The sequence below is a fragment of the Mizuhopecten yessoensis genome, unplaced genomic scaffold (assembly GCF_002113885.1).
Source record: "Mizuhopecten yessoensis strain PY_sf001 unplaced genomic scaffold, ASM211388v2 scaffold10697, whole genome shotgun sequence".
Classification (NCBI taxonomy): Eukaryota; Metazoa; Mollusca; class Bivalvia; order Pectinida; family Pectinidae; genus Mizuhopecten; species Mizuhopecten yessoensis.
The window spans coordinates 519,272-528,950 of NW_018408676.1; the positions used below are offsets into that span (position 1 = coordinate 519,272).

The 9,679-nt window shown below is 37.7% G+C and overlaps 1 protein-coding gene across 1 annotated transcript in view; it reads left to right on the forward strand.

Annotated features, from left to right (window-relative positions):
* Positions 1-571: 571 nt before the first annotated feature.
* The window catches only part of LOC110461880 (WD repeat-containing protein 43-like), a 104,389-nt gene continuing 95,281 nt past the window's right edge, over positions 572-9,679 (forward strand). Inside the window, exons 1-3 of the mRNA XM_021515600.1 lie at positions 572-773; positions 7,357-7,515; positions 8,193-8,314. Coding sequence (XP_021371275.1) covers positions 591-773; positions 7,357-7,515; positions 8,193-8,314 — 464 coding nt within the window. The 5' untranslated portion in view covers positions 572-590. The remainder of the gene's footprint in view (positions 774-7,356; positions 7,516-8,192; positions 8,315-9,679) is intronic.

Sequence of the window (9,679 nt, forward strand, 5' to 3'; positions counted from 1 at the left end):
TGTAGTAATTCAATTTAATAAAATTACTGAAAATAAAAGAAAATCAGGGAAGACAAGACAGATCTAAACATTTTAATGACTAAACAGTAAGTTATACATGCAGGAATTATTTTCCTTCCATTGTGAATTACACATTAATAACCCTTTCTCCACCACTCACCCCTATATTCCGTCTTTGCGTATTGCAGAGTTATCTTCTCTTGGGAGCAGGTATTGATTGTTACGTCACTTGTTTGTGAGAGTAACGTCATCAATTTTTGAGAAAACGACGTAATTTTCTCGCACAAACCAATGACGGAACAATCAATCCCTGCTCCCAGGAGAAGATAACTCTGCAATACGTAAAGACGGAATACCTCCTATTTCTTTTTAAAATAATCATTATAATGTAAATCCCGCTACAAGTAGTCGTATATTTGTTGACACTGAAATTCTACTTTCACTTTCATATACTTCATTTCCGGTTACAAAAATACGCAACTCTGCGGCTTTCGATTAGGTGCTATACCATTCACAGCTCCCGTTTGCCTCTAAATCGAACGGATATCCGGAATTACTGGGCATGCGTAGTTCCTACCACGTGTGATAACATGGAGTTGTCTATGCCGTTTTCGGTGACACAAAACGGCGAGTATGCATTATATTCGAGCCCAGACGGAGTTTTGAAGTTATGGGAGACTGATACAGGTACCCTTAGACAGGAGTATACACCAAGCACACACCTGTCAGCAACGTGTACATGTCTGGCGTGGTGTCCAACGGGGTACAGGTTGGTAAGTATTCGCATACACAGGGACCTGAAAATTTGTTTCAGCTATATTTGGACTTAAACTAAGGTGTCCAGAGTAATTTCACATACTTTAAGGGTTTAGATCGACTTTCGGTAAAAATGCCAACCCCAATGATAATGTATAGATATGAGAAGGATGGAAAGCTCTCGATGTCAAAAAGTCGACCCCACTGTTACGGCACGATTTCTCACCCATCGTGCAATAATTGCTGCGTTCGCAACACGATTTCTCACCCCTGCAAGAGTTATCGTCCAAAACATATGGTTATAACTGACACATTTTCTCACCCGGCACGTTTTCTCACCCCCGCTTTAACTGGGGAATTGTCTGATGGTTTGTGTCTTAAAATTTGCCAACATTTTACCACGACATGTAAAAGACGAGCTGACTTGATGTCAAATTACTAGAAATTCAATGTTAAATATGCCTTATATTTATTGATAGCTCTATCTATGAATATAATTTTTTTACTTTCGAAATATGCAGCAGAAGTCTTCAAAAATCTTCACATATTCATTATGACGATGAAAAAGTAAATGAAAAAGACTCAATTCATACAATGCATGTGCGCAAAACTTCTCAAAACACATTCAAACGCAATCCGGTTCAACACATCTGCTAAAACTTCTTTTAAAGGCAGTACCTGTATCTGTTTATTTTTGAATCAGAAGAACTGATTTTGTTTGCATTCCACTGAGTATATTCTAAACAAAGAGATGTTTTCAAATGACAATTTGTGCGAGATATACTGTATATGAAAATAATATGTAAGTCATATCTAACACAAGACACAGTAAACAACAATTACTAGATTCCAATGGCCTAAGTTATAAAGTTACAAAGGACACAATTTTTCACACAACATGAACTTACAAAAGCAGATGTGAAATCATTGCTCTGGAAGGGTACATACATTTCTTTTTCCTATTATAAAGTATAACAATATCTAGTTGTAACAGGGACTGTCACATAAGGCACCCAAACTAACCCTGTTATTGCAAATTGTCCTAACATGTACATTTGAAGTTATTGACACTTCTCAACACTACAGTCAATAAAAATTACAACGCAGTAATTAGCTAACACTATATCTGTGATTACCCGTTAACAATAGCTCTACTAATTGAAATGATTTGCAGTCGCGATCGACGGACCGTGTTGTTGTTTTTTTCACTCACCAACACGTGGCGTGAATTACGAAGCCCTACTGCATTGTCATGACTACAGACTGATTTGACTAATAAGGGATTATAAAAATATGTTTATTCTAGAAGCGTGGACAATCAATACATCCTCTTCAAATCTTCTCCAAGGAAAAAAATAGTTAAAGCAGACTATTTTTACGATACTTCATTTAATAAATATTGAAATAATTAATTTACGAGGTTATTATCAATCACGTGTCTACGTAATGTTAGAAGCGAGATCAACATGAAAGTGAGCCGGAACAAAACCCATGCTTTACGCATAGGCGATTTGAAAAAAAACCAACAGAACTTACATGGAACGGAGCTTAAATTGAACAACTACATTTTCGTAATAGTATGGAGAAACGCACCGAGATGTCGAAACGTAACGTCGTAAATTGATCGGTGATTCTCTGGCATAGGAATTTGGCTAAACTTTCGTTGTTAACAGTTACCTATTTAATAATACTTTTCACATAAACTCAGATAACAACACATTATGTATCAACTGTATCTTTTATTAATGTTTGACATAAATAAATTTGTTGAGCGTCATTTGTCTTTATTAGAGTTCCATGTACCAAGGGAGATAATCCAAGATGGCGATCTCCCAGAATCGTCGATTTTTTCCTGAAAAAACTAAAATTTTCCATACCTGTGTATTTTACGCAACCCCCACTTTGGCTATTAAATTTCTTGAAAAAAAGTGTGCAAATTACATGGGTTTTTTGAAAAATCTACCGGGGCAGACAAGCGGACTCCCTGCATTGTGAAATCACCCAGAATTATTGGTTGTTCTGAAACGTCAATCACACCTCAGCACAGTAGCCCTCCTGTCATAATGGGTGGAGCTTACGTAATACACCACATCATGCGACTGATTGGATGGTGTGTATCGTCATCACCACCAAATTTTTCGTATTCATCTGATGGTGGGCTATTAAAATCACCCTGCGTCAGTGGTCCGTCGTCAGTCCTTAAACAATTCTTGTTATCAGTATTTCTCTATAGGGATCTTTCTCAAATTTTATCTTGGATTTTGATAGTGAAAGTTTGTTATCGCTATTACCCGGGAAGTACCTGAGAGATCTTTCTCAAATTTTATCTGTAGGTTCCCCTTAGTCCTAACCTGTGAAGGGCAACTTTTGAGACTGATCGGATAAACAACATGGCCGACAGGCAGCCATCTTGGAATTTGATAGTGAAAGTTTGATATCGCTATTACCCGGGAAGTACCTGAGAGATCTTTCTCAAATTTTATCTGTAGGTTCCCCTTAGTCCTAACCTGTGAAGGGCAACTTTTGAGACTGATCGGATAAACAACATGGACGACAGGCAGCCATCTTGGATTTTGATTGTGAAAGTTTGTTATCGCTATTTCTCAAAAAGTACTAGAGGGATCTTTCTCAGATTTTATATGTAGGTTCTCCCTGGTCCTTAGCTGTGCAGGGCAACTTTTAAGACTGATCGGATAAACAGCATGGCCGACAGGCAGCCATCTTGGAATTTGATAGTGAAAGTTTGATATCGCTATTACCCGGGAAGTACCCGAGAGATCTTTCTCAAATTTTATCTGTAGGTTCCCCTTGGTCCTAACCTGTGAAGGGCAACTTTTAAGACTGATCGGATAAACAACATGGCCGACAGGCAGCCATCTTGGAATTTGATAGTGAAAGTTTGATATCGCTATTACCCGGGAAGTACCCGAGAGATCTTTCTCAAATTTTATCTGTAGGTTCCCCTTGGTCCTAACCTGTGAAGGGCAACTCTTGAGACTGATCGGATAAACAACATGGCCGACAGGCAGCCATCTTGGATTTTGAAAGTGAAAGTTTGTTATCGGTATTTCTCAAGAAGTACCAGAAGGATCTTTCTCAAATTCTATCTGTAGGTTCCTCTTGGTCCTAAGCTATGCAGGGCAACGTTTAAGACTGATCGGATAAACAACATGGCCGAAGGGCAGCCATCTTGGATTTTGATAGTGAAAGTTTGTTATCGCTATTTCTCCAAAAGTACCAGAGGGATCTTTCTCAAATTTTATCTGTAGGTTCCCCTTGGTCCTTAGCTGTGCAGGGCAACGTTTGAGACTGATCGGATAAACAACATGGCCGACAGGCAGAAATCTTTGATTTTGATAGTGAACGTTTGTTATCGCTATTTCTCAAGTAGTACTAGAGTACTCAAATTTTATCTGTAGGTTCCCCTTGGTCCTTAGCTGTGCAGGGCAACTTTTGAGACTGATCGGATAAACAACATGGCCAACAGGCAGCAATCCTAGATTTTGATAGTGAAAGTTTGTTATCGCTATTTCTCAAATAGTACTAGAGGGATCTTTCTCAAATTTTATATGTAGGTTCCCCTTGGTCCTTAGCTGTTCAGGGCAACTTTTGATCAGATAAACAACATGGCCTACAGGCAGCAATCTTGGATTTTGATAGTGAAAGTTTGTTATCGCTATTTCCCGGAAAGTACCAGAGAGATCTTTCTCAAATTTTACATGTATGTTCCCCTTGGTCCTTAGCTGCACAGGGCAACTTTTCAAATTTTACGGATAAACAACATGGCCGACAGGCAGCCATCTTGGATTTTGATAGTGAAAGTTTGTTATCGCTATTTCCCGGAAAGTACCAGAGAGATCTTTCTCAAATTTTATATGTAGGTTCCCCTTGTTCCCTTGTTGTGCAGCAGTGCCTGAAATGGAAGGTCACTTGCTCGGCAATGGCGGTTAAAGTCTTGCTCGTTGCTCGAGTTACTTAAAGTTGTCAAAAGTGATGTAGTCACTGGCCCAACAAAAATAGTTTGAGGTACTGTTGAAAAATTAATGAATAAAAGAAATTATAGTCACTTCCACATTAACTGGTGGGGGGGGAGGGGTCAGTACATTTTTCAGTTGTCGTAACTTTGATTTATATTGAACTGTCCGTGATTTAGAAATTTGATGATTTTTTTTTTGATTTTCTATATAAATACTGCCAAGGGTGGGTTCTTTGAGGTGCAAGTTTTGTGTATTTCTTTTTGGGAAGACCTGATAGGAGTGGATCATGTCATGTTTTAACTAGGGTTGAAGAATTAAAAATATAATGTTTTATTCTGTCTTACATATTACAAACATTGTCATGTTATATGTAATTGAAATGTGCTGAAGCATTGTGTTAAACGCTGTGGAAATATTTCTTCCCAAAATTATTGGGTCCACCAATATGCCATTTGGGCCAGTGCTTGAAATTTTTTACTCGCCCAAATTTTTATTTGGGGCAAGCCAATGCAGGTTCCCCACTATCCTTTATTGTTCATGTTTACTTTTGAAACTGATCAGTTAAACAAAATGGCCTATCGACAGCATCTTCGATTTTTGACATTGAAGGTTTGTTAGTACTATTTCTCAGGAATAACTTGAGGGATGTTTCTCAAATTTGATATGTAGGTTCCCCTTGGTCCCTCGTTGTGCATGCATGTTATATTTTGAGACTGATCATAAAAACAAAATGGCCTAAGGAAGAACTAAACAGATCTTTCTCATATTGCAATGATCAATTCTATTTCTTTCTCATTAAGTACTGTACAAGTAAATATGTAAATACGCTTTCCGTCCATCATTGAGCGTAAACTTTTTACATTTTCAACTTCTTCTCAAGAACCAGAGGAGTGATTTTTTACAAACTAGGTACTACAGTCATTTTCTCTACATGGAAATAAAGATCATCAGGCGCTTTACTTAAATTGTAAATTTCAGGACCCCCGAGCTATCTGTTCATCCTTGGAGAGGGGTAAAAGTTTACTAAAGTTGATATAGGGAAATAACACGTTTGGGTATATTTTGACAACTTTCTGTAGGAAATTATTTTTACTTGGTGAGAATTATCCTTGGAGGAAGATGGTTTCAAATTGTAAAATTGAAATTCCTACCCCAACCCTAGGGGCCAGGGCGGGGCCCCAAAGGGAAAATTAACCAATATTCCAAAAATCTTCTTCTCCAGACTCAGAGGTACTACAGTCATTTTCTCTGCATGGAAAGAAAGATCATCAGGTGCTTTACTTAAATTGTAAATTTCAGGACCCCCGAGCTATCCGTTCTCCCTTGGGGAGGGGGTAAAGTTTACTAAAGTTTATATAGGGAAATAACACGTTTGGGTATATTTTGACAACTTTCTGTAGGAAATTATTTTTACTTGGTGAGAATTATCCTTGGAGGAAGATGGTTTCAAATTGTAAAATTAAAATTCCTACCCCAACCCTAGGGGCCAGGACGGGGCCCCAAAGGGAAAATTAACCAATATTCCAAAAATCTTCTTCTCCAGACTCAGAGGTACTACAGTCATTTTCTCTGCATGGAAAGAAAGATCATCAGGGCTTTACTTAAATTGTAAATTTCAGGATCCCCAAGCTATCTGTTCTCCCTTTGGTAGGGGGTAAATTTACTGTAGTTTATATAGGGAAATAACACTTTTGGGTATATTTTGACAACTTTCTGTAGGAAATTATTTTTACTTGGTGAGAATTATTCTTGGAGGAAGATGGTTTCAAATTGTGAAATTGAAATTCCTACCCCAACCCTAGGGACCAGGGTGAAACCACAAAGGAAAAATTAACCAATATTTCAAAAATCTTCTTCTCCAGACTCAGAGGTACTACAGTCATTTTCTCTGCATGGAAAGAAAATCATCAGCGGCTTTACTTATATTGTAAATTTCAGGACCCCCGAGCTTTCCGTTCTCCCTTGGGGTGGGGGTAAAGTTTACTATAGTTTATGTAGGGAAATAACAATTTTGGGTATATTTTATCCATTTTCAGCAGAAATTTACTCAAACTTAGTCAGAATCATCTTTGGTGAATGAGAGTATTACTTTGTAAAATTGGGATTCCTGGCCCATCCCCAGGGGCTGGCTAGGGCGGGGCCCCAAAGGGAACATTTACCAATATTTTCAAATTCTTATCCTTTGATGACATGACAAGTATTGTATTTCACTTAGTTTACATGCTGATTTCCACATCACATTTAAACAATAAAATAAAGCTACCAATACCTTTAATATAACTCAGGTGACCGCTAAGGCCCTTAGGCCTCTTGTTTAGTATAGTAGTGTCACCTTGCGCACATATTGAACAAATGATAACCGGTTTGACGGGTAATGCACTTTTTATACCCAGCGAGATCCATATTCGTTGCCAAGCAAGGACAAACTAAAATGTCAGCACTTCCTTAGAAACGATAGTCGGAAGAGATGGAGAAGATCTCAAAACTATATGTATTGGATATGGTCATAGAAAATGGAACTTTTACTCTCTACAAACACTTGTATGTGTATTAAAAAAGCTGCTTACTGTTCACATTTGTATGAAGTATAAACTATTATTACACTTTTATCTTTATTTTATAGGAAAAACAAAGGAAAAAGAAAAAGAGGAAATCTAAAGGTGATGCGGAAGAACTTTTTGAAGAAAAGTGTAAAGAATCTGAAAACCTGGTGGGCATAGGAACTACAGCTGGAAATATCTTGCTTTACAATACAAGACTTGGAGACATACAGACAAAACTGGTATGAGATTTTATTTGAATTTGTGTTGTGCATATACTTATCATAATAATTGGTGGTTATTCATTTACAGTGTTAACATTTGGGTTGTCCCCACACAGGGATCAATCAAGGCTTTAGGGGAATCTACCCTTATTAGCTCGCCTATTTGGAGAATAAGGGGGCTAATTTAGTCACCCCTGTGTTGGCGTCAGCGTCCCACCTTCTGAGGTTAAAGTTTTTGGGCAAGTTTTTTCCAGAGAGTGTTTGATCATCACACTCAATACACAGTTGTCTTTTATGAGGTTAAAGCATTTATATTGAGTGTAAGCAATGTGCTGGACCATATTTTCATATTTTAGGGGCCAAAACAGCTTACGATAAACCTTCGGTCAGTTCAAAAAGGCGAATAATTCGAACACACTTTTTGAATAATAAAAATAATATTTCTGTCTAGTGATAGTTCGAACCCTGCTTACAAATATTTTGGATTGATCGAATACACAATTTGAGTACTGAAATTACGTAATTATTAATCGAGGTTGGCTATCAGCGATGCAATAATAGCCACCTGAAACTCGCTTAAACTACTGGGTACTGTACATGTGTATGTGAATTGATATTGTAGTAAGGTTGTGATGATCACTTGTACTTGTAAAATATTTCTGTCCTGAATTATACACTGACCTAACATTTTACAGGATGGTGGCCATAATGATAGAGTGACTGGATTGAGTTGGCAACCTGATGGTAACAGTCTGTACAGCTGCTCCAATGACCACCATATCGTCCACTGGGATGTTCCCAATAATTCTGTGAAGCAGTAAGTTTAAATCCTTCTCAACAATAACAGTATTGTTGGTTTAAAGCTCACCTGGTCCAAAGGACCAAGGTGAGATTATGCCGTACCGCTGTGTCCTTCATCTGTCTGTCTTTTGTGTCTGACAACTTTTCCTTCCTTTAAAACGCTCCTTGTCCTGAACAGCTTTATGGATTTTGACTAAATTTGGCATGGAGCATCCTTGGGCAAAGGGGACGAATTTTGTAAAAATGGAGGGTGAAGCCTTTCTGTGGGCAAAGGGGCACGGCCTAGTAAGGGAATTTGAGGTAAAGCTTTAAAATCCTTCTCCTTCTGTACCATTGGAGGGATTTTAACAAAATTAGGTTTAGATCATCCTTTGGCAAAGGAGACTTAATTTGTATAAAATCAAGGGTGTGGCCCCCTCCTGTCTGTTCTGTATTATAAGCTCACCATGTCGGAAGGACCAAGGTGAGCTTATGCCATACCGTGGCGTCCCGTCGTCTGTCCGTCAACAATTTCTTTAAATGACTTCTTCTTAACCACTGATTGGAGTTTGACTGGAAGCATTCCTAGGTGGTGGGGATTCAAAATTGTACAAATGGTTGGGGCTGACCTCTCGGGGCTGAGATGCGGGTCCAAAAGGGGGCAATTTGGCTATATTGCTACAAACGATTTCTTCTGTAGAACTATGCACTGGATATCAATAATATTTAATCAAAAGCATTCAAGGGAGGCAGGGATTCAAAATTTTACAAGTGGTTTGGCTGACCCCCAAGGGGGCTTAGGGGCGGGCCAAAAAGGGTTATTTGGCTATTTTGCTTTAAGCGACTGTTGGGGATGAACATATTCGTGTCAAATTTCATCATTTTGCCTTGTCACAGCATTATATATGTTGTGCTGTTTGTAAGATTTAGAACATGTTTTAAAAATATATTGAAATAAAATCTTTTCACACATTTTGTTTTATTACATTCTCTCTTTTCCAAATACTAATTTCCATGCAGTATGTATGGTTTGAGTTTGTTGTGGCAAACTTTGCATCTTTCAATTATTTTGATTTGTACTGAAAACATTAAGTAATCGAGGGTCTCTTAAATACAGTTATTTGTATTCTTTTTCTAATGTTGAACACTATCTAGATAACAATGTTTGCTCTGGTTGTGAATGCCAAATCAAAAGTGCTACTAAATAAAATAATAATAATATACAGCATTTATATAGCGCCCTATATAATTTGTAAAATTACTCTAAGGCGCTTTACAACATATGGATAATAGTAATGGTTATAATTGTGAAAACAAACAACAAAGGCTTGCTATCACTTTCATACATTTAACAAGCAATGTGCACATAATTGAACAAATAAAAGGGTGGTATTTACATGAC